General features: G+C 40.6%; 2 protein-coding genes across 5 annotated transcripts in view; both read left to right on the top strand.

Moving 5' to 3' along the window:
• The first annotated feature begins 3,401 nt into the window (after positions 1–3,401).
• Positions 3,402–12,143, top strand: lrrc8da (leucine rich repeat containing 8 VRAC subunit Da). 3 transcript variants are annotated; one of them, XM_086096780.1, is made up of 2 exons: positions 3,402–3,619; positions 6,285–12,142. In XM_086096780.1, the coding sequence occupies exon 2, from the start codon at positions 6,287–6,289 to the stop codon at positions 8,807–8,809; it is 2,523 nt and encodes an 840-aa protein (XP_085952906.1). In that variant the 5' UTR covers positions 3,402–3,619; positions 6,285–6,286; the 3' UTR covers positions 8,810–12,142. The 3 variants fall into 3 exon arrangements, with proteins under 3 accessions (XP_085952906.1, XP_085952915.1, XP_085952898.1); XM_086096789.1 differs by lacking the exon at positions 3,402–3,619 and adding an exon at positions 4,122–4,549 and having other exon boundaries at positions 6,285–12,143; XM_086096772.1 differs by lacking the exon at positions 3,402–3,619 and adding an exon at positions 5,835–5,864 and having other exon boundaries at positions 6,285–12,143.
• A 1,626-nt stretch (positions 12,144–13,769) lies between these two features.
• Positions 13,770–25,668, top strand: part of LOC147181917 (uncharacterized) — a 16,475-nt gene continuing 4,576 nt past the window's right edge. For both annotated transcript variants that reach the window (XM_086096759.1, XM_086096750.1), the window contains exons 1-5: positions 13,770–14,115; positions 14,425–14,543; positions 20,910–21,003; positions 23,539–23,995; positions 24,518–24,590. In XM_086096759.1, coding sequence (XP_085952885.1) covers positions 14,018–14,115; positions 14,425–14,543; positions 20,910–21,003; positions 23,539–23,995; positions 24,518–24,590 — 841 coding nt within the window. In that variant the 5' untranslated portion in view covers positions 13,770–14,017. The remainder of the gene's footprint in view (positions 14,116–14,424; positions 14,544–20,909; positions 21,004–23,538; positions 23,996–24,517; positions 24,591–25,668) is intronic.

Here is a 25,668-nt window from a genome sequence, read left to right as displayed (position 1 = left end):
GAAAGAAATGTCTAGTAAGGTTTCTGAGTTATCTAAATGAGGGATGTTTGGAAGTGCACGCAGAGGTCTGTCCATAAATTTCCTGGTGCATGGCGGTGCCGGGGATCAATTGTTTACCCACATCTGGAGTGAACTAAGATAGGAACTGGAGTAGGATTATCAAGTTGTGTATTTCACTGTGCTGACAGGACAGGATGAAAGGGGGGGAGTATTTTTTCTAAACACTGTTTTTGTATAAGTGGGGAAGAGCGGAGAGAGAGAGGCACACTTTGCGATCACTTCTGTTTGGGCAAGGATCCAAAGTGGCTTTAGAAATTTCTGAATAATAAAAGCTTGCAAGAAACTTCTTCACGAGATCTCAACTTTGAGTTTTATTTGAACACGCAGGAAATCAAAGATATGATTTCTAACACCGTCAATGGCAGTGAATGAGTTAAGAGAAAATTAAAAGGCTTTTTCTTAGCAATGAAATATACATGTTGCGCTTCTCCCAGACTTATTGGTACAACTGTATGTCATAGGTGGTGGCATTATAGTCATAGAGGCAGACAATAATGTGAAAATGCAGTGGAGAAATCAATGTAATGAAGTTAGGCGTCCTTGGTGAGTGTACCAATGTAAATGGCCGCCAGTGGCTTCTTCTCCCAACGTCAAGTACCAAGTAAGCAGCATTGACAGTCCCGTCAGTGGTTTTGTTCTCTGTATTTTTGTTCAGGTTAATAGAGTATAAGGCATGTTTGTTTGTTTCTCTAGTCTGTGATGTTACAGTTAGCATAATGTTACTTGCATTACATTACTTTATGCAGTACAGTATGGCGTAAATGTGACATCATATATTTAGTTTGGTTCAGATTAACCCAGGTCCAGAAAGTAAAAACTCTACCACACACTGGCTTCATTTAGTCATTAGGTTATACTATATTACAAAGTATTGAGTTGAACGTTTTTTACTTTCCACCATCATTTACAAATAAATGATTAAAAATCCTATAATGTGATTTCCAGTATTTTTTTTCCTGCTACATTTGGTCTCTCACTGTTGATGAAAATTACAGAGAACTCATAGGAGAACTTGCACAATCAGTGGCTGGTTACTTTTTTGTCCCACTGCAGTATATTATCAATATGAAGACAATAGTGATTTACAATTTGAAATTCTTGTTCCAACGTACTTGAATGGAAGACCACTAAAATACTTTCCAGTATATAATTAATTGTAAATATTTTTGCTAAACTATACTGTATACTGAAAAGCATGGGTAAATGTACGAATGGATGTGTCAGACTGCAGACTCTGACTCATCCTTTGTGTTATGTATACTCACTGCCCAGGCCAAAAGTCACAAAGAATCATTTGTTTGTAAATCCACATTTTTGCACTGTAAGAACTATATTCTAGGAGGAAAACCATGTTTTTTGTTCTTAAAAAAAAGCAATTACTGTAGTATTTTACATTTTGTTAACAAAACAAAAATAAAAACAAGTGATGATACATTATAGCGGAGATTTTACTTGATCCAAAGAAGCTGAGTTGTTATGTACATTTTAAAAATGATACACCATAATCATTTATTGAAAATTATATTGTGCATGTACTTTTCAAACAAATCAGTAGCAAGTGTTTTCCAGGTTCTAGTCAGGTATTCATAGTACATGATGTTTGATGACACATAGTCACAGTAATAAGTCTATTTTGGAACTTGGTGTAATGTGCATAACAAACCAGAGAGGGCGGTACAAGAAAACTACTGTATATTAATAATACATAGCTGGCTGAGCTGGTTGCCAGGTCCATCTAAGCTCCTCCAAATTCATCCCTCAAATGACGGAAATCCTTATTTTCCTCCTCATACCGCTACATGGAGGGAGGCATTGGCACAATTTATTATGAAAGTAAATATAGGCCTACTGTATAATTAATTTCTTTAAACTATTTATAACTATTATTTTTAACTGTTATTTAACTACTGAATTCAAAACAATTTTTTTTACTATGTTATTACAACCGTATGTATTTTCATACATTTTGATATTATATAGTGCTATTTTTGTTACGCTATTTAAAACCCATTTAAAATCTTTGTGTGTGTGTGTGTGTGTAAGGCTCGAAGGGATTAATGCCATTTTCATTTATTTCAATTAGGGGTGTCCCGATACAACTTTTTCACTTCCAATACGATACCGATATTGCAGCCTCGAGTACTGCCCGATTCCGATGTTGAGCCAATACGATACCAGGAATGATACATGCTTACATTTATTTTTTAGTATGAAGAGACTTGATGAAGCGATACTATTCAATCAATCAACCAATCAAACTTTATTTATATAGTACCTTTCATACATTAAAATGCAACTCAAGGTGCTTAACAATTAAAATATCTATAGTACAATAAAATGATATAGAATATCATCTATGATGTTAAAATGACTCGAAAGTACTTGAAACTCAAAGTGTAGGACTTGTGAATTGCTTGAGACTTGTCAGTCTTGACTCGGGACTTGGCTTGGGACTTGAAGGCAAAGACTGGATTGAGACTTAATTGTGACTTGCAAAGCAATGACTTACTCCCACCTTTGACAGTAGGTATAAGAATATCTGTTTCCAAACATAATATCCAGTGACCAAAAGAGACACGGACCCGGATATCAGACCTATATCAATATCTGATTGGGACACTCGTAATATCAATGGGAAAAGATTATTTAAAATACAAGCGTTGTGGTGGAATTCATTGAACTTTTATCTCAAGGGAAATAGGTCCTTGCCACCGTCACAGATTATCCAAAAGTCCACTCCAGATCTAGTACACAATTCATAACAAACATCTGGTCCTTTATGCAGATCAAATATACAACATGCATAACGACTACTGGAGTTTGTCAAGCACACAAAAACTATTGTACTGTTTGTAGAATAAATCTGCATGTGTCATCATGCATGACTTAATAACAATATTGATCTTGTATTACAGACTAAAAGAACGCTCGAGCGCTTCCTTCCACCCCTCTCCTCCCCTTTTTATAGTACTGTACATGAGTATCGTGAGAACAGAGTTCTGGCAGCCATCAGCCGGTTGGAACTGGAACCTGTATTGGAAGCAAACGAAGAGACACCTCCTGTCGGGAGCGTCACTTGGGAATGATTAATGGTGCATGAGTATTGGGTCATACTGACAGCTGAGTATTATAACTGTACAGTACATCTACTAAAAGAATGACACAGATACGTAGAGTTGCTGAACATTTAAGGTCTTACAGAAAACCACTTGTAATCGAACTGTTGACAGATGTCTATGAAATGTTCTTCCCCCCGTTTTTTCTTGAACGCAGCAGGCAAGCGGCTCTTCAGGAAGTAGCTTTTATCGTCCAATCAGAGGCGAGCAAAGCACAACCGCGGCTCCATGTTGGATCAGCCTCTTTTTCTCCTCTTCACCAGCGCACTCCCCTCTTTTCTCTTCTTTTGTTCGTCTGCGTACTTTGTCCGGGACCAACAGGCTTGTATTGCGCTTATTGGATGTCGCCGCCACTCTCACAAATGTGTGAACCACAGAATTGGTGAAATATGGAACGCGGGTTGAGGAAGAATTAACCGGGGTCCTTTAACGCCGCACCGGCAGTAAGTGATGTACAGTATAACAGTATATTTGTAATCTTTACTCCTTGATAATAATATGGCTATTTATTTATTTGTTTATTTTTGCTTCAAGCACTAAATTACCTCCAGTCAATAAACTCGATTTAAAGACATAATTTCTGTGTTAGAGCGAGATGGAAAAGTCAGCCAGTGCATCCTGAAAAGGCGGCAATTAAGTCAGCCCTGATCACAAAAGGGGAAGACTAGCTTTTCTGTTCTTCACATTTTTTTGGGTCCTCTTATTTATTAATAAACTCGTGTATGTACTATGTCACGAGGCAGCTGAGTGACACAGTGTTATCATCAAAATATGGGTTTGTGTCCGCCTACTACCTTGATTTTAACGGATCCTCGGTCAATCCCAGTGTCAGAAAAAAAAATCTGATTTCTTGACTCTTAGTACCAACAATGATCAGTCGCTGCTAAAATAACGTCACAAAAAGTATTGAAATGTCGAGGTCATAATGTGACGAATGAGGATATACAAACAACCATCGCGCATGTCCGTCCCCAAATGCGATTAACAAAGAATTACGTGTGGCTACGTCATTAATGAAAGTGTTGAGTGACGTCACATATTAACGCACTTGTGTACAAACATCGCAATCACCGGTACCACTAAACTAACCAATGGGGGTATGTGACTGCGTTTCTATGATCGTTCACAATTTATTTATCCACTTGTTCGGTTTACAAGCATGGATTTTTAATCCATTAAATTAAACTGTTACACGTTCCAGGTAGATATTATGCCTAGTTGGATTTGACTGATGTTAAAGTTTAACAGACCAACTTCAACAGTTGATAGACGATGGAGCAGTCTGTGTTGCATTTATGGGCCTGCTCGGTAACTCCGACTTTCAAGATGCGTTTTTCTCCCCAAGTTGGATCCTTAGTGCACTGTTTCGCAAGGTTTGTTGAGCCAAGGCACTTATTTACTTGAGAAAAACGTCACCATGAACCAAAAATGTCATAAAATGTAGACAGTGGTACCTTGTGCCCAAGCTTGTTACTCAATTTATGTATCAGCTCAATTTTTCTCACTGAAATTAATTAGGTAGGGCAGAACAATTAAATCAAATTCAAACTGATATAACAGTGTAATGTAATTTCAAATAGTAAAGGATGCAATTAATTTAATTTTTTTTTTTTTTTATACCTATTGTGTCTAGACACATTTGGTGCTTAAGTGCAGTCCACATGTTTACATATCATTTTTTAATGAAACATAAAAAGTTGAAGTGCAACATAATTGTTTACATTATTGATGTACTCTGAATTATGACTTGTGTTCATGCCACACTTGTTTGGTTAAATTTTGAAGTTTTGTTGCAATGAATGCTTAAAATACTGCAAGTCAAAGTGGTTAGTAATAGTAAGTTAAATGTAGTTTAAGTACACAATTAATGGTACAGTATTTCATATTAATTCATGCTTCATTCATTCGCCTTAATTTAAGCGTAAATCTAACCTAGACGACCCAAACATTTAGGCATAATAAATCTGATATTGTTTTTGTAATACTTAATTTGTCGCTTGTGTTTGTGAAAACAATACATGGGATGTGGACCTTGAAAAAATACACTATATAGTAATTACTCTCAACAAAACCAGTCTTTTTTTTTTTTTTACATTCACCTTTATTGTTTTTTAATTACTATTTGTTAGACAGTACAGTGCCGTTTTCCACAAAATGAAAAAATGTTCAATTTAAAAAAATATTTCAAATAGATTTGACTTAAAAGTAAATTGAGTTACAAGCTTGATGACGTCAAGGTATCACTAATAATTAAACTTCCACTGAATTAAAACAGATATGTTAGGGAATTTGAAAGGTAACACCAGGCTTCCCCAGTGGGATGGAATCTGCAGGTTTTAGATGTTTCTGTCCTCCAACACACTTGATTCATATAATCAGCATTCAGCTCATCAACAAGCTCTGCAGAAGCCTCATAACGATCCTGAGCTTTAGAATCTGGTGTGTTGGAGGATGGAAACATCTAAAACCTGCATGACTCCGGCCCTCGAGGACAAGGATTGGGGAAGCCTGGGTTACACATTCACGCCATGTAAATGCAACTTGAATGAGTGATTTAAGAGTTTTAGCATCTTATTGGTAAGCAGCAGTGAATTTAACCCTCTTGACAGGTTTAATTTTTGTGACCTGATTTAGGCTTGTCAAAAAGAGAGAGGCACGCTGAACAGGCAGGATTAGTCATGTTGGACCGTAAGTAACACGTAATTTTTAGTAGGGGTACCATTTGAACGTCCTATTTTCCTTCTGGGATATTTGACTCTTCACATACACTCTAAAAACAGTTGGGTGAAAAGTAACCCAATTATGGATCAAAAATGGACCGATCCACTTTATGGGTCAAATTGATCCAACTTTCTGGGTTGTTTTATACAAAACGCCCCAATTTTTTGACCCAAGTCAAGGATCTGACCAATATTTATGAGTTGTTTTACTCTAAAAGACCCATTTCTTGACTCAAAGTTGGGTCAAATTGACCCAAGTAGAGGATTGGTCCATTTTTGACCCATAGTGTACCCATACTGTTTTTAGAGCGTAACCAATCAGCTTTGTCTAAGATGTTGTCTTACTTGTTACTACTAGAATACGATTCACGCTTTCCTCTTGTTGCAGTAATGTTCTCAGTGACCGAGTTTGCGTCCTTGAATGACGTCCATCCAACGTACCGCATCTTGAAGCCATGGTGGGATGTCTTCATGGACTACCTGAGCCTGGTCATGCTCATGTTGGCACTATTCGCCATGACCATGCAGATCACCAAGGACCAGCTGGCTTGCCTTCCTATCATGGAGGAATCCCAGGAGAGCACCGAAAGTGACTCCAACCCCAAACAGGGTGCGCAGCAAGTGGCCGCCGCCATGGACACAAAAAACCCGTTAGAGAGAGCCGGAGGGAATTTTCAAGCCCAATATGACGACTCTCAGAGGGAGAGAGAGAAATGCAGTAATCAACCTCAAGCACCGGGTATCAATACCAATTTGGACTTTCAGCAGTATGTGTTTATCAACCAAATGTGTTATCACCTTGTCCTGCCCTGGTATTCCAAATTCTTCCCCTACCTCATCCTGATCAACACTGTTATCCTTATGGTCAGCAGCAACTTCTGGTTCAAATTTCCCAAGACAAGCTCAAAAATAGAACACTTTGTCTCCATTCTGTGTCGCTGTTTCGAGTCTCCGTGGACCACCAAGGCCGTGTCCGAAACGGCCTGTGAGGAGTCCGAGAAGAACAAGCAGAGGTTGAGCGGCACCTCTTCTGCACAGCAGAATGCATCCTTAGAGGGAGCTGACGAAGGTACGAATTCCACCTCAACCTCAACTATGCTCGACGGTGTGGTCTCTGCAGATAAGCCCATTGCCGAAGCCCCGACGGCGAGCATGCCCATCTTGGATAAAAAGGACGGGGAGCAGGCCAAAGCCCTGTTTGAGAAAGTGCGCAAGTTCCGAGCTCACGTGGAGGACAACGATTTCATTTACAGGTTTTACGCCGCGCAAACCATTTTCAAAACGGCCACATTTATTTCAATGCTGTCCTACACATCCAGCTTTCTGGTGAAAATTAATTTTATACACACCTGTGAGACTAATGTCACAGCGCTGGTAGGGTATGGGAGGTTCTTTTGCACGCACAACATGGCGTTTATGTTAGACAAGATGCTGATTTGTTACATAGCGCTGATGATAATGTATGGGATGGTGTGTCTGTACTCCCTCTTTTGGGTATTTCGAGGACCCCTGAAAGAGTATTCTTTTGAGAAAGTCAGGGAAGAGAGCAGCTTTAGTGACATTCCAGACGTCAAAAATGACTTTGCATTTCTCCTACACATGGTTGACCAGTACGACCAACTATACTCCAAGCGCTTCGGCGTCTTCCTGTCGGAGGTGAGCGAAAACAAGCTGAGGGAGATCAGCCTCAATCACGAGTGGAACTTCAAAAAAGCCAGGAAGTGCGTGACCCGCAACGCACAAGATCAGCAGGAACTGCACCTTAAGAATCTCTTCGGTCTTCCAAACGTGGTCTTCGACCTCACCGACTTGGAGGTACTCAAGCTGGAGAAGATTCCCGAGGTCCGATTCACAGCCAACGTCTCTCAGATGACCAGTCTGAGGGAACTGCACCTGTACGAGTGTCCCGCCAAGGTGGAGCAGACCGGCTTTGCGTTCCTCCGCGACCATATTCACAGCCTGCACATCAGTTTCACCGACGTGGCCGAGATCCCAACGTGGGTGTTCTTGCTGAGGAATTTGCGACAGCTTCACATCATCGGGAACTTGAGCTCGGAAAGTAACAGGATGGTGGGCCTGGAATCCATGCGGGACCTGAGGCATTTAAAGACATTGTGCCTGAAATGCAACCTCCCAAAATTGCCCACCAACATCACAGACGTGTCGCAGCACCTGGTGAAATTATTGGTGTACAATGATGGCACAAAACTATTCGGACTGAATACTCTGAAAAAAATGACCAACCTCATCGACCTGGAATTGCACAGTTGCGAGCTGGAGAAGATACCTCATGCCATTTTCGGCTTGCTCAACCTGCAGGAGCTTGATCTGAAGTCCAACAACATCCGGACCATCGAGGAGATTGTCAGCCTCCAGCACCTCAAGAGGCTGACGTGTCTCAAATTGTGGCACAACAAAATCACAGCAATCCCATCCTCCATTGTCCAGGGCAAGTCTCTGGAGGCTCTCCACCTCTCACACAATAAACTGCAGTCCCTGCCGCCGGCGTTGTTCAAGCTACCTAAACTGCAATATTTAGATTTGGCCTACAACTTAATCCAGGTGCTGCCGCCGGACGTCGGTCTCCTGCTGGACCTGCTGCAACTGGACATCACTTCCAACAAGCTGGAGACTTTGCCCAAGAATCTGTTCAAATGCACCAAGCTGAGGGTGCTTTGCTTGGGCCACAACGACCTCAGGGAACTGTCGGAGGCCGTGGGCGAGCTGGTTCTGCTCAATCATCTGGAGCTGAAGGGCAACAGTCTGGAAAAGCTGCCCGCGCAGCTCGGCAACTGCCGCCGGCTGCAGAGAAGCGAGTTCCTGGTGGAGGATCATCTCTACATGACTCTGCCTGTGGAAGTCAGGGAGAGCATCAGCCGAGAGAGCAACACAGCCAGTACAAGTGTCTTATAGCGAGGGTTTGAAAACATTTAGAGTCTGGGGAGAAATATTTTCAACAATCCCCCCTCAGAATCCCAACATCAACACAATCACCATATGTACAGTGAACCTCTGCGAGTAATTGACCCCCATCCCAGTGGTTTGTAATTGCCTATGGATGACGCAAGATGGTGGCAAAAGTACTTTATTTCTATTCGGCAAGGCAAAAATCTCCTCCCCTCACTTCAACAGAGTCGCTTGGCCAAAGATGCCATAAAATGGTGCTAAAGTAATTTTTTAAGACTAGGCACTACTCCCATTACACTACGGTCAACCCCCACATATTTGAGGCTCAGCATTTGTCAATTCACATATTCCCACATTTTTATTTATTTAGTGCTGAGGTCAAAGCAATACAAGTATTGCTTCATCACCATCTTGTGGCATTTTGTTGCCAAAGATCTTTTGAAGTGAGTTGGCAAACGTCATGCACTTAAGTAGTGCTTTGTCAGCATTTTTTTTTTTTTACTTGTTTTCTGAATGTATCAGTGCATCCCAAAATGCAGCCTGCAAAGTAGTGAGGAACCAACGGACACAAGAAAAGCGACACGTCCCATGAGACCATGACACATTTCAGATTTGGCAAAAAAAAAAAATCCGTTTGCAGGTTATTGTTTGTTTTCTGACAAATTCATAAAGTTGTGGCTCGAAAATATCTTTAATACAAGAGTGTTTTTTGTACACCTCATCTTTAAACGTATAAAAAAGGTAGAAAGTATCTTTAAAAAAATTTTTTTTTTTGTTCCGATACTGCATAAAAATAGTGATATCGGTGAGTACTAACAAATAACATGCCAATACCATTAAGTCCTGCAGGTTTTGGAGGTTTCCCTCTTCCAACACAAGCCGATTCCAATCAACAGGATCATTATCAGGCTTATGCAGAGCTTGCTGATGAGCTGATCATATATCAGCTGTGTTGGAGAAGGGAAACATACAAAACCTGAAGGATTTTGGCCCTCAAGGCCCACCTCTGCTCTAAACCAATGGCAGGACAGCTTTCTCATGTTGAGAAAAAAACAACTCCGGTATTGGTATGGTATCGGCATCGGCCGATACTGCGTAGCTGGGTATCGGAATCTGTATCGGGGGCCAAAAATTGGTATCGGAACAACACTAACTTTTTTGTTTAATTTAATGGAAGGTCGACCAGCTGTTGTTGACCTGGTACTTAAATGTTGACTGCAATGACGTAATTAAAACGTCTTTTTTTTTCCATTTGACTGACTGCCACTATATAAAAATCCCAAGTAATTATAGCATAGACATAAGTGATGATTTCCGTCCCCAAAAAATAGTTTTTTTTTATATGGGGGACTTTTTAGCGAACTATATAGAAGTCCCTATATGTATTAGTGATTAGTCAGTATGGAATGAGTAAAAAACAGTTTTATGAAAATAAAATGTGAATTTTTCCAAGAAAAAGGCTTCACAATAATAAAATTAAAGGTCAACAAGGAAAAACAGTTATTTTACCAAGTAAATTTAAAAAATAAACTTTTTCTTGAAAAAAAGAAGTGACTTTACACTTCTGTTGTTCTTCAGGGTTTTTCCTGGCTCAAATTGAGGCAGAGGTGGTATCATCCTGACTATGATATGTGACTACCAATACCAGCTATCAGTGTCAATACCAGTCTCATTTTAAGGTATATTTGTATTCACGACGGTGATTGATATCATTGTTTTACGATCAAGAAATATAAATTATATGAATACAAAGTTGCCATTAACTTCATGTATTGAACATCCCTAATTCTGACCATGCCCATGTATTCTATAAATTCAACTGACATTTTTTTTTTTTTACAGGCAACATATAATTCCATGTTTCAATAATAAGAATAATAGTTCTAATAAGAATATGACTATTATGTTAAAGCATTCATTCATTATCAGTCACTCAGGCTGGAGGTGGCCGCCTCTGAATTTTGTACACAGGAAAAACCCTGCTTCTTGTTCTTTTTTTTTATGGCACGCTCCACACAGACCCAGTTTAAGAACTACTGTTCAAAGTACTAAACACCAAGGGCTGGGCAATGAATGCATTCTTTAATGATGGTGTTAATGGTTTGTCTTAGTTGCTCATTGCTTAACTGAATGAATGTGTAACTGTCATGTAATGAAGCGTTTTTTTGTTTTGTTTTTTGTGTGAATCAATTATTTCCTGTTTGTAACCATAATTCAGTGACCTTAAAAGACCTTGAATGCGTCTGATCCTGTCAGACCTTGTTCTTACAAATTTTACATTTTTTTCATGTGGAGTTTACGTATTTTAGTCCCTTAATATGGAATAATTTTAACCATGGATGAACATTTATGGGGGGGATAAGTTTTCTCCAGCTGGTTTTACTTTATTCTTCACAGAGGGCCCAAAAAAATCACCATTGTTTGTTTTGCTCACTACTTGAAGAATATTTTCTGCTCCTTTCATGATTTAGATTTATAGCAATGTTTGTTGATCAATGAATAATAAAAAAGTAATTCCAGAAATGAGTAAATCATTATAGATATTACCTGTGGCCACTATCTTAGCGATGTATGCAATTTCACTTGCATAAAGAAATCATGAATGTTCTCAGATACCGTTTTAATAGACGGGCAGGACCTTTTACACGTTTTCTCCGTGTTCAAAAATGTAAACATGTAGCCTACAGTGTCTTTCGTTTTGTCTAATTATGCTACATTGATTGATGGACAAGGTTGTCTGCTCCCCACAAATGTATTTTTGTGTACCGTAATTTGATGTGTTCATTAAGAGTTGCTGTATCACCTCAGTGTCCTATGCTCAAATGTTCACAGCTTTTATGACTCAATAATTTTTTTTGTGAAAAGACAGTTGGTCGTTATTGTGTCATAGGTCATTATCTAAGAATTTCAAGACTTGGTCTTGATGAATCTTACAGATAGTAGAATAAATCAATTCACTGTTTAAATTATGTGCATTGTAATTTAAAATTATAATAGTACACTATAATATAATTTTAATCTAAATTAATGTTTATTTTTGTCAACTGGAATCCAAGAGTTTATTGTCACCGATGTAAATATTCATCAATTTTCAAAAAGTAGGCTGAAATTCAGGTTTGTTAATTCCTTAAGGTATCGGTACTCGCAGCGGTGACAAGATACCGTTATTGGCCGCCCTCCTGCAGAATACAAAGTTGCCTTTAATTTTGTTGCCATCTTTTAACTACAATCATTAACAATTCATCCACTAGTACATATTAAATTGTAAATATAGTTTAGCGTTGTTGTCGTAAAAAACACTATTACGTTTATTGTAAATACTGTGTTTTTATGACTTTGCCGATGGCTGGAGCGCGCCACCTCTGCCTCACAACCAGGAAATGGGCGTGTGCAACGGTTGCTCCCATCATCTGTTTCTACTACATAAAGTTTTTTTAAAAAGAAAAGAAAAAAGCTGTTTCTTCTTTGGTTGTTGCTTTAGGTCTTTCCGGTGCACTGCTGTTGATGTAGCACCTCCATAATGGCGCAACACTGCAACTGCAGTTAAAATGCGTTGCTGCCAAGTTCAATCAACACAGCTGGAGCGCCGTGTTAGTATGTTGAGCAATATCAGTGGCTCAGGCTGGAGGTGGTGAGCAAATTAGGTGGAGGTGGCCGCCTCAGAATTTTGTACACAGGAAAAACCCTGGCTATTTTATAACAGGCCCACGGGCAACTGAGATGGTCTTTGGGGGTTACTGGTGCCCGTGGACTGTATACCACATTTGTGACCCCTAATCATGATCTAAATTAAGTATTATTTTGCCATAAAAAGACGTTTTTGAGTCTCAGTTTTAAAGCCCGAGGTGTCCTAAAAGCAAAACATGTTTGTGTCAATTGTCACTGCTTGACATGTTTCACAAAAAGTTCTACAGCTGGCTAACTAACAAATGGTAAAAAGCTAGAAACCTTAAGATTAGTATTTTCAATAGGCTGTGGGTCTTGGGAGTTGGGAGATCATATAGTGCCTGTCAAGGCGCTATCTGTGACCCCTGCACATCTGTGACGCGCATGCGCGCAAGATCGGCCATCTGGATCGCTAACTACGGCAACACTGGAACAAAATACCTTCATATGCCTGCGCGATATTGTGCGTTCGGTAAATGATACATGAAAAAATATATATGTTCTGGATTCATTTTAAAGTAACTAAATCACTTTTGATCCTATACGTTTTAAAGATTAACAATTTACTTTTGACCCCATTATATTTCCAGTGAATCTGCATTGTTTTTACTTTACAGTAGGTCTGCGGTGTGCGTGTTTTAAATGACCCCCACCCATCACCCAGTGTCAACCCCTATGCTATTGTAACTCTAAGAAGTTATTGATGTTTCCGGAGGCTGGGTATAAGGCGGGCTACAGATAGGTTCGAGTTGATGTTTTTCTGGCGTCTTCCTGCTAAATTAACCAGACACGGCAGGACAGGATTCAAGCACGTCTCTCTTATTTAACTCTCTTCTCGAACGAGGCTCGCTCGGTTACACCTTTCGCCTCTCTCTGCGCTCATGACATGCGCAGTACACAAAACACTTCAGCATGTAAAACTAAAATAAATACACAACCAAAAGTAATAATTCACAAAAAAATATATGTCAATTGCAAGTCAATAAAAAAATATACATTTGCAAACGTGTTACACCATGATAATTGCCACCTATTCTTAAGAAAAAAAACGTACTAACTCTCTCAGCAAACTAATATTACAGTATGTGTCAAAATCCTTTCTATTCGTACAAAATATGCTTGGGTACAGATCTGCTTTGATTAAATTAAAAAATAAATATAAACAAAAACAAGCGTGCACCTGTTCTGTACCTTTCGCAATGTCTGTTTCATTTTGCGTGTGTGAACATGTTTTAACCTATGTGGTTGCCGTAGTTAGCGATCCAAGATGGCCTATCTTCTGCGCATGCGCGTCACAGATCAAGCCTTCACATTGCCCAAATCAATGAATACACCCCCTTTGAAAAGGATACAATACATACAATACATTATTCGTCGTCGTAGAATGTGGACACTGTCGCAACCTGAAGACGCACTGAACGGCATCACGAATCCTAAACGTATCCTGTAGCACCACCTACTGGTTGACGCTTGAGAGGGTGTCTCTTTTCCACTCTGTGCTTGACATTCGGTCATTTATATCTCCCCTGTACAAAAACAAATCAAACCATGAATCCTCACAAAAACGTTGCTTATAGCAACACTGCGCAGTTAGCTCGGACAGCTACTCGGGGACAAAATGGCCGGGACAACGAACAACCGAACAGGTAATTTTGTACTCGATTAACAGTTAGCAGTGTGTTAGCTTACGTTTTGTTTGGGCATAAATAATACATATCCAGTATAATGTGCATTTGTTTTTTAAGTAACATAATAAAACCGCTGAATGTGCATTTGTTTTTTAAGTAACATAATAAAACCTTTTGTTTTTGCGTGTGTGTATGTAGCTGCGTGGCTAAAGCCAGTTGTATTCTTTAGCGTTGATAAAACGACAACCCATGTTTAGCGTCGTACATTTAGCCCATTAATGTGGCATATAACGTACACATATTCCTTTTAAATGTACTACTTGCTAGAGTACCCGAAGACTTTAACGAACGCATGATGCACACTCCAACGACTGCCACGACGGTGCCAAAGAATAGAAGCACATCTGCTATGGTGACAGCGGCAACGACAGCTCAGACTCCGCCAGGTAAACAACAACACAAAACTTGTGTTTACTTGGAAGTGTATTCAAAGTTTTTAAGTTCTAAACAAGTTGTGGGTGTTGAAGTACAAAGGGTTACTGGCTACACTGAAAAGATTAAAGAAACATTAATAAACTACACAACAAGATCTAAAATATACAAAAGTATCATGTTTTTGATGTAAAAACTACTGTCAAGCTAAAAGCTACAAGTAGTAATATTATCATTCCACCTCAAATAACCCAGATAGATGGCATTTTGAAAACTCATCCCTTCCAATTTCAGTGAAATTTGGTGTAGGGGTAATTTTTAGGATGGAAAGAAAACATTTCAATGTTCAGACCACTCCAGCGCTCAGCGCTCTGGCTACTTAGGACAGTTTCTCTCAGTTCCTCAATTCTGTTAATATTTTTGGAACATAGTAAGGGAAATTTGTTTCCCAGTCAAGGCACTTATTTCACATAGGAGAAAATCTCACAGCACACTACTTAGAAAAACGATTTACAAGAAGTGGATAGACATGTTAATGATGTACCTTCTGTCTTCTCGTGGAAGAGCATTTGATTGTTCTGCTATTTCTTCCATGTTCCAGTAAATTATATGGCAAGTTGTGAGAAAGAACCGAAACTCAGATTTCAAAGGAACATTGCAGTACCACCATTTTGTACCTGTCTCCCAGACATGATTTGGTTGCAGTTCAACATGTTCAAGGATACTCAAGTGATGAGCATGAATGTGCTGCTGCCCCTCCTCTTATTTGTTGTAGTTGACACTTGGTCTACATTTTTTTTAATTTGTGTCGTTGAGGTTTGGGCGTGGGCGTGTCCCTTATTTTTTATGTCCCTTAGTGCTTTTTTTTTTTTTCAATTAACACATTCTATTTATCCTTGGGATCCCGTCGGAGGAGCTGGCTGAAGTGGCTGGGGAGAGGGAAGTCTGGGCTTCCCTGCTAAAGCTGCTGCCCCCGCGACCCGACCCCGGATAAGCGGAATTGAAGACGGAACGGAACGGAACATTCTATTTAGCTTTTAAACAAGATATAGGAAAATTGGTACATTAAGAAACATGTACCATGTTAAAGTTTAAATAAATGTTGATAGCTTCCTCTGTTTATTTTATTTTTTATTTTTTTAGCAAGACAGTGTCCAATCACTGGTGAGCTATTTTTAGAACAGACTTGAGTTTGTGGGACACCCACACATGTACTTTTTTTTTGCAATTAAGTGCACGTGCAAGTTTGCACTTAATTGAGGCAATTAACTTCAGAGGCTGCTGCCTCACAGCCCTGCAAGCGACGAGTGGTTAACTGCCTGTTTACAAATTAATGTGCAATATCGATTCTGACTCCTGCGTATCGCTAAGTGCATTGTAATGAGGCCCGCAACGATGTATTGCCGTGGTGATGGTGAGCCAACACAAAATTAAACTGATGGATATAATAGAAATGACATTTCAAACAGTAGTTGAGCCTTGAATTTAGAATTGATAAATACAAATGAGTACTTATTAGATTTTAATGAGCAAAATTATTTCACACCGGTGTTTGAAAAAGACAAGTAATCAAAAATCAAATCAATTTCTTTGAGGGGAATAAGTAAAAAAGGACATTTTGGTAAATTTTTCACCCATGCATTTTCTGTGACAATATTTTGGTTGTCATGTATTTATGTTAAATTACATTTTTATTTATATAGACCAAAGAGTCTTTGTGTCTTCCTTGCTGCTTCCCTTCAGTATTAACATTAGTTCCTGGGAAAGGTTTTCACTCAGGAGTGTCTCATGGGCTTCCCGTTGTCCCGTTTTTCACAATGAGCAATTTGGCAGAAAAACAATGGGAGGAAGGAGGAAATAGTTTTTAAAACAGTATTCGAACATCTGGAGTCTGGAAGCCAACCGCCTCCGACACTCCAACTGGAGATCCCAAATTTGAGGTTGTGGAGTTGCTTAGCCCCTCCGTGAGCCGGCACCTTACCGTGGTGGAAGGGTTTGTGTGTCCCAATGATCCTAGGGGCTATGTTGTCTGGGGCTTTATGCCCCTGGCAGGGTAACCCATGGCAAACAGGTCCTAGGTGAGGGGCCAGACAAAGCACGGCTCAAAAGACCCCTATGACGAGTGAAATAAATGGACTGTCGTTTCCCTTGCCCGAACGCGCGTCACCGGGGCCTCCCTCTGGAGGCGGGGCTCGTAGGCGAGCGCCTGGTGGCCGGGCCTACACACATGGGGCCCGGCCGGGCTCAGCCTGAGGAGGCAACGTGGGTCCCCCTTCCCATGGGCTCACCTCCGGTGGGAGGGGCCAATTGGGTCGGGTAGGTAGTGGGATAGGCGGCAGCAAAAGGGGAAAGCAGTGCACCATCAACACTGTGTATAGTTGAGATGGGGTGCTGCTGACCCCGACTCGGGACGTTGTGAGTCGGTGGGCAGAGTACTTCAAAGTCCTTTTCAATTCCACCGACACGTCTTCCTTTGGGGAAGCAGAGTCTGGGGACTCTGAGGTGGGCTGTCCTATCTCGGGGTTCGAAGTCACTGAGGTGGTTGGAAAGCTCCTCGGTGGCACAGCCACGAGGGTGTATGAGATCCGCCCGGAGTTCCTAAAGGCTCTGGATGTTGTGGGGCTCGCCTCTACAACATCGCATGGACATCGGGGACAGTGCCTCTGGATTGGTAGACCGGGGTGGTGGTCCCCCTTTTGAAGAAGGGGGACCGGAGGGTTTGTTCCAACTATAGAGAGATCACACTCCTCAGCCTCCCCGGTAAGGTCTATTCAGGGGTGCTGGAGAGGAGAGTCTGTCGGGAATTCGAATCTCGGATTCAGAAGGAGCAGTGCGGTTTTCGTCCCGGCCGTGGAACAGTGGACCAGCTCTTCACCCTCTGCAGGGTCCTCGAGGGTGTGTGGGAGTTCCCCCAACCAGTCTACATGTGTTTTGTGGATTTGGAGACGGCGGTCGACTGGGTCTTTCGGGGAGTCCTGTGGGGGGTGCTTTTGGGAGTACGGGGTACCGAGCCCCTTGATATGGGTTGTGCGGTCCCTGTACGACCGGTGCCAAAGCTTGGTTCGCATCGCCTGCAGTAAGTCCGATTCGTTTCCAGTGAGGGTTGGACTCCGCCAAGGCTGCCATTTGTTACCGATTCTGTTTATAACTTTTATGGACAGAATTTCTAGGCGCAGCCAAGCCGTTGAGGGGGTCCGGTTTGGTGGCCTCAGCATTGCATCTCTGCTTTTTGCAGATGACGTGGGCTTCATCAAGCCATGATCTCCAACTCTCACTGGAGCGGTTCGCAGCCAAGTGTGAAGCGGTTGGGATGAAGATCAGCACCTCCAAATCCGAGACCATGGTCCTCAGTCGGGAAAAGGGTGGCGTGCTCTCTCCGGGTCGGGGATGAGATCCTTCCCCAAGTGGAGGAGTTCAAGTATCTTGGGGTCTTGTTCACGAGTGAGGGCAGGATGGAACGGGAGATCGGCGTCTGCAGTGATGCGGACTCTGTATCGGTCTGTTGTGGTGAAGAACGAACTGCATCGAAAGGCAAAGCTCTCAATTTACCAATTGATCTACGTTCCTACCCTCACCTATGGTCGTGACCGAAAGAACAAGAACCCAGATACAAGCGGCCGAAATGAGTTTCCTCCGCAGGGTGTCCGGGCTCTCCCTTAGAGATAGGGTGAAACGCTCTGTCATCCGGGAGGGACTCAGGGTCAAGCCGCTACTCCTCGGCGTTGAGGAGCCAGCTGAGGTGGCTCGGGCATCTGGTTCGGATGCCTCCTGGACGCCTCCCTGGAGAGGTGTTCCGAGCATGTCCCACCAGCGGGAGGCCCCAGGGACGACCCAGGACACGCTGGAGAGACTATGGCTCTCGGCTGGCCCGGAAATGTCTTGGGATCCCGCCGGAGGAGCTGGTTAAATTGGCTGGGGAGAGGGAATTCTGGGCATCCCTCCTAAAGCTGCTGCCCCCGCGACCCGACCTCGGATAAGCGGTACAAGATGGATGGAGTTGCCTAGCACTGAGGGCACTGCATGATAACATCGGTCACCATGACTTGGAACGAAACCTTGACTTAGTGAGGTCATGTTTTTATTGGCCGAGGCTGTCTGTTGGTGCACCAATCACAATTTTCCAGCCGATCACAGATCCCCTATCTTTTAAAAAGTCTGACGTGCCGATCGCGATTTTTGCCGATTCCCTTTTTCTTTTCTTTTTTATAACAAGCAGCATACTTTTTCAGTGTTCTAATCTTGTTTTATTGGAAAAGATTGAAAATAATCTGTGAAATAATACAAATGGGTTGTTCGCCCCCAAAAAATGAATGTCATGTCAAGCAGAATAGGACAGTGGCTGACTTTCAGACCTCTAAGGAGGGAGATGAGAATGGTGGAAAAGATCAGTTTTTTTTTAAAGGGTCAGTAATAGACATATATTAGACATATATTGTATACCCTGTTACATTGGCACTGAATGTTTTTTTAATCCAATGGATTTAAGTCTTGGCATTTAATGAGTTGAAGTCGTAATATTTAGAGAATAAAGTAGTTGTATATATTTTCAAGCTACAAAGTGTACTATTTTTGACATTGGCATCCTTCAACCTGTATATATTTGTGAGCATTAAGTCGTGTATTTTTGACAGCAAAATTGTGTCCCTTTTCAAGATGAGTATTCACATAAATACATAATAATAGCAGTCTAACATAATTAACCAGATTAATCACTTTTTGTGTGTGTAGAAAATCTATTTCTACATGGCATACAATTTACCAGTAGGTGTAGTAGAGTCACAGTAAACTAAGACCCAGCATTCTTGATATGCATGGTCCTGAGTCTGTGCAATTAACTAGTTAATTGAAAGGGATGTGTTTAAAAAAAGAAAAATAGCAGTGTGGAGTTCAATTAATGAGGTAAATCATTCTGGGGGAAAAAACAGTTGTGAATCAGGTAGCCGTTATTTAAGTGTGAAGTCAGCACCTGTCATGCAGGTATTTCTTTGAGAAAACCTGAGAAAAATGGGTTGCTCCAGACATTGTTCAGAAGAACAGCCGACTTGGATTAAAAAAAATAATTGCAGGAGGGAAAACATATCAAGAAGTGCAGAAAATAATAGGCTGCTCGGCTAAAATGATCTCCAATGCTTTAAAATGGAAAGCAAAACCAGAGAGACGTGGAAGTAAATGTGAAAACAACCATTCGAAGACTCAAGTAATGATCAGCTACAGGGAGATCAAAAACGGTCTGAAGTTACCGGTGAGTACTGTGACAATTAGACGCCTGTGTGAAGCTAATCTGTTAGCAAGAAGCCCCCGTTAAGTCCCACAAAAAAAAAAACTTGCTAAAGAGGATGCAATTTGCCAAAGATCACATCAATTGGCCTAAAGAGGAATGGAGAAACATTTTGTGGACTGATGAAAGTAAGATTGTTCTTTTTGGGTCCAAGGGCCGCAAACAGTTTGTCAGACGACTCCCAAACACTGAATTCAAGCCATAGTACACAGACAGTGAAGCATTGTGGCAAGCATCATGACATGGGGATGTTTTTCTTACTATGGTGTCGGGCCTATTTATCGCATACCAGGGATCATGGATCAGTTTTGTTTATATCAAAATACTTGAAGAGGTCATGTTGCCTTGTACTAAAGAAGAAATGCTCTTGAAATGGGTGTTTCAACAAGACAATGACCCCAAACACACCAGTAAACGAGCAGCATCTTGGTTCCAGACCAACAAAATGACAGTTCTGGAGTGGCCTGCTCAATCCGATTGAAAACCTATGGGGACGAATTCAAAAGTGCTGTTTCTGAGGCAAAACCAAGAAAAGCAGAGGGACTGTGGTCAAATCATCCTGGACTGGGATATCTGTCGATATCTGTCGACTCCATGCAACACTGATTTGAAGCAGTTCTTTGAAACCGTGGTTATACAACTAAATATTATTTTAATGAGTCACAGGAATGCTAAATCCAAGAAAATTTGAGTTTATAAAGTAAATATTCAAATCTGTAAAGAAAAATACAGACACTGGTATTTTTTTGATCAGCACAATTTTCTTTTCTTTTTTTTCTTAAAAGCAATTAAAAAATTGACAAATGTTTCTTCATGTTTTGATTTAGAATATGATCTGCACTGCTATTATTTTGAACACAATTGTACATACACATAAATAGATAAATAGTGCGAAGAACAAAGGGGACAGCCAAATGATACACTAATAGAAGTATTAACAAATTATATCAAAATACTGTACATACAAATCATTGTAAATTAGGGAAAATTTTAGGTTTACCCTATGAGCTATGCAATCAAGGCTTGCAGTTAGCTACACACAATAAATAAATGTCCACAGAGTTAAGATAATCATACCTTCTCATTTTATTTGACATTTCAGTGCTACCTTCCCCTGATAAATGGAAGAGTTCATTCAAACCGATCGATAAGGAAGATCCTGAAGATGAATCCCAGGAGCAAAGCAATGAAGAAGGGTAAGTCCACAAACACAACATGTAATTGATATTTTGTCAACTTTAACTGGAAGTGACAAGAAACATCTTGAAGCCTTTTTTTGGTACGATTTTTCACTCCCCGCCAAACAGCTGCTCGTTGTGAAGTGACTTGAGTTCACCACGATGCAGCATTTGTATTTCAAATTTTTTTCTTGCAATTTCCAACACAAAAAAATACATCCAACGAATGCTCTTATCTTGAAAATCTCACAAGTCAAGTTATACGTATCTCAAGGCACTGCTGTATTACAGTTTTTCTCCATAGGTTTGGCACATTTCTTGAAACTGAGATGACATTTTCAAAACTGCAAGCTCATTTGGCCAAACAGACTTACATTTGTGCACAATTTATCAGTTCATTAGCAAAAGCACATATCTATCCCAAAGCTGGTCACACATGCTTCACTCCAAACAAAGAGTCGGTACTGTCACAACTGCAAAGATCCTTCTCAATTGCTTTGGCTCATCTGCATTCACGTTTGCCCAAAATAACTTGGATGATTTTGCACAACACCATGGATCATCTGCAAAAGCTCATATCTCTCCCAAAACAGCTCACCTATGTGTCAAAATCAAAATTTCTATGTCAGTGCCCCCAAAATGCATCGTCCCTTTGGCATTGTGTGAGCACCACAAGTCAAAAGGATTCGATGTTTTGTCACAACAGCAGAGGTGCCGATAACAAAATACAATTATATATAAAACTGAGGGGGAAAAAAGGATTTTACAATAGCAGTTTTCAAAGTTTGCGGTTTGACATACTTCACTCACAGTCAAGGACATTGCAACACTTTTTATTGACACAAAGTTACTTACACATTTGAGTGCAACAAAAAAGCCGAAATCTGTATATTCATGAAAAACTAATGACTAAAATTAATGCTTGCGCACAGCGTAATTGAAGAACTACTGTAACACTTTCACTACACAGTAAATTCTGTTGAGTAAATTTGACTCCATTTAGAGTGGGACTAAATAGACTCAGTTTTAGAGTAATATTTATACTTGGAAGAGTGTAAAATAAAAAAGTGAAAAAAATAAGTAAAAATCACTCAAGGGTTGAGGAACGAAGGAAGGAAGCTTGAGAGACAGCCAATCGACGCCCTGAGCAACAGAGCTCCTGCTGTGTGTTGCTGTAGTAAGTATATCGCTCGTGTCAGCTGGAATCTTCATAACTCTGAGACCAAAAACATCTTTGAGCTAAGCAAACAGTAAAAGTGGCACAGTTCAGGTGGTACTGCGGCCGTTTCCCAACCTGAAAGTTCCTCAACCCTTCAGCGACTTTTTTTTTGTCAATTCTTTATTTTACTCTCTTTCAAGTGTAAATATTACTCTAAAACTGAGTCTATTTCGTCCCACTCAAAATAGAGTCAAATTTACTCTAAATAGAGCCAAATGTACTCTACAGACTTTACTGTGTAGTCACTATCGTCACCTTCCCCCACTTGGCCATCCATACGCTGCTCTTTGATTGGCCAAAGGTTTTCATCCACGTCGCAGCTGATATTTTCCCTTGCAACGCGACGAGGAAAAAACGGCATGAATGTCTCAACCATCCTCTACACTGATCCCTTGTGATATGCTTGACTAATTTTGACAATTGAACAGATGATTTTGCATAGGGGTGTTAGAAAAAATCAATTCTGCAATATATCGCGATATTACAGCGCGCAATTCTCGAATCGATTCGATATGCAGCAGAATCGATTTTTTTTTAACATCAATTTTTTAAGGGAATATTCAACAAAACGTCTTACTAAGGGTTAGGATTCACACATTAAGCATGGAAGAATGTTATATTAATGGAACGATAAGCCTTAATATTTTATTTCAGTGCTGTTCAAACAGACTGCAACCTGTTTGTTAAATGCAGTGGCTCAGTTATAAGCCTGAATTTTCAGATAAATAAATACATTTTCATACAAATCTTACAGTGTACAAGTTTACTGATAAGTATTTTTCAAATTTGAGTAATTAAAAAAAAATCGCAATAATTAATTTATAGATTTGTATCTGGATTAATCTGTATTGAATCGTGATACGAATCGAATCGTCAGGTACTAGGTTATTCACACCTCTAATTTAGCATATTATGACTTACACAATGAAATCCTGCTGACATGTTTTGGAGAGGACAGCCATCAGACTGGAAAAACAACTAATCCAGTTCGATCAGCGAGATCTATCCAATTGGAAAATGTGCTAAATGTGAAACTGGGGCAATTGAGACATGTACAAAGACATTGGCAATTTGATGAAAGCAATGAGAAATGTCTATCAGTTGAGACCAATTGTAAGGTAGTTTCGGGATTTGTCCACGGTATTTTGAAAATGTCATTTCAGTTTCAAGAAATGTGCCAAACCTATAGAGAAAAACTGTAAGAAATAATAAACAATCGCGATCTGTTTTCCCAAAGATGCAATCAGTCGCTTTGTCAGGGAATTACTGTTGGTGTGACAGAACAATAACAATGGCGCGTTGCTCACTCAGTCATCCCCCTTTCTCACCTACAGGACTGAACTTTACGAACCCTTTGATCCACCTATGGAAGGTTTGCCTGAGGTCAACTTGTGGGAGATAAACTCCAACTCCCCGCCCAAGCGGGATGACAACCTGGAATGGCAACGTTCCCTGCCCGACCAGGATGACAATCTTGAGTGGCAACATATGTCTCTGGGCAGAAGCATCCGTGTCACCCCTTCGTGGATATCGGGCCGAGCCTTGGACATGCACGACTTAAGCCCCGAGAGCAGACTCTGCGAAAGCCACATTGTTAGTCCGGGTCATCAGCGGCCGGCTGAACAACGGTCCTACAACCCGGATATGAGATTGGTAGAGCCTCTTGGTTACAGATCTAGTCGAAGATCTTTCAGCCCTGACAGGTGTACATCTAGTCCACAGTATTCAGCATCTTATGGAAGAGAGCGGACCAAAGGAGAAGAGATGATCAGGCCTGAGCACAGAAGCCCGGTATGGTAAAGAGAGGGACCTCAGCCCTGGCAACTTGCCAATATTACCCCAGAAGTCTGTTTTTCCCCCATTGAACTTCATCTTAACAGTATTAAGTAGATCGTTGAAGTTGGTGCACACATTGCATTGATATGTGTGGCCATTTACAATAAGATCTCAGACTTTTATTCATCTGCTACATTTTTATGCTAACTGAGTGATTCTGATGAGGACCCCCAAAGTCACTTCATTGTAATATTCACCCCAGAACTAATAGTTTAAACCATTAATACACCAGAAGCTATGATCGCAAAACACTTGCTTGTTAGTGTGTTTGCATTTGGGTAGCAGCCCACCAGACCCAGCAGATTGAGCCTGGTGGATCAATTTTATTTTCTTAAAGCCCATCACTGCCACCTACAGGACTGGAGTGGACCTTCCTTACCTAACATGGCAATGGCCTATTTTGTGCTCCGTTTTCTGCATTAAAGTGCTGATAATACGAGGATTGTCTAACCAACTGTCCCGTTTTCACTTCCGCAGATGATCCCACGTGTTAGATTATCCTCGCCAACGTTGCAGCGGGACTATGAAATCGAGGGGCCCGTAGAAGCAGGTAAAGATTTTTTTTTTTAACATGTAATATCACTGCGATTGGCTGGCAACCAGTTCAGGGTGTACCCCGCCTACTGCTCGAAGCCAGCTGGGATAGGCTCCAGCAACCCCTGCGACCCTTGTGAGGACAAGCGGTACAGAAAATGGATGGATGGATGGATGTAATATCCATATTCATGCATATTTATATTTGCCAAAGAACCTGCCATATATGTTGAATGTATTTTATTCGAAATATATATATATATATATATATATATATATATATATATATATATATATATATATATTTAAAATATTGCATTTGAATACATTTTTAGTGCAAACAGGTCTTAAAGACTAAATTGTATTGTATTATATTGTACTTAAAGACTAAGAGAATGTAAACACAAACAAATTATTTACAAGAATATGTTGTATGCAGCCCCACCAGTATAAACACATATTCTAATATCGCAGTATGAGTTAAGCAGCAAAATCCACCTATTATTAACCCATCTCACGGGGCGGCCATTTTGCCACTTGCTTCAGGCTCAGGTAACAACCAATCACGAATCACCTTTCTTCTGAAGACGAGCCGTGTATGGTCAACTGGGCCTTGATTGGCCGGCTCCAGAAAACAGGTGAGCCATGATTGGCCGTTAACTGCGCCCTGAGCAACTGCGATGTTACTGTCAGTCGACAGCAACTGGCAAAATGGCCGCCCCTTGAGATGGATTAAAAACAGGTGGCTTTTGCTGCTTAACTCGTATTGCAACAATAATAATCAGAAGACTGTTTTTAAGTCTGCGGGGTTTGCATAAATTAGAATGTAAAGAAAATCGCCCTTTAAATGTTAAATATGACTGTACTGTAGCCTACTGGATTAAAACAAACAAACATTTAAGACATTGTAAAATGATGCTGTTTGGACAGATACTGCACACTCCTGTTCTCATGTTTGAAGTGTGCTTTCTCAAGACTGCATGTTTCAGCTCCTTTCACAGATTCAATAGGATATAGTTTAGGGCTCAAAGAAGGCCACTTCACAATAAGTCCACAGTTTTTGCTCTTAGCCATTCTTGGATGTTTTGGCTCAT

This window comes from Leptonotus elevatus, chromosome 1 (assembly GCF_054856555.1).
Source record: "Leptonotus elevatus isolate MCC_2025b chromosome 1, RoL_Lele_1.0, whole genome shotgun sequence".
Classification (NCBI taxonomy): domain Eukaryota; kingdom Metazoa; phylum Chordata; class Actinopteri; order Syngnathiformes; family Syngnathidae; genus Leptonotus; species Leptonotus elevatus.
Note: the sequence above shows the minus strand (reverse complement) of the source record. Positions and strands in the feature narration are given on the sequence as shown.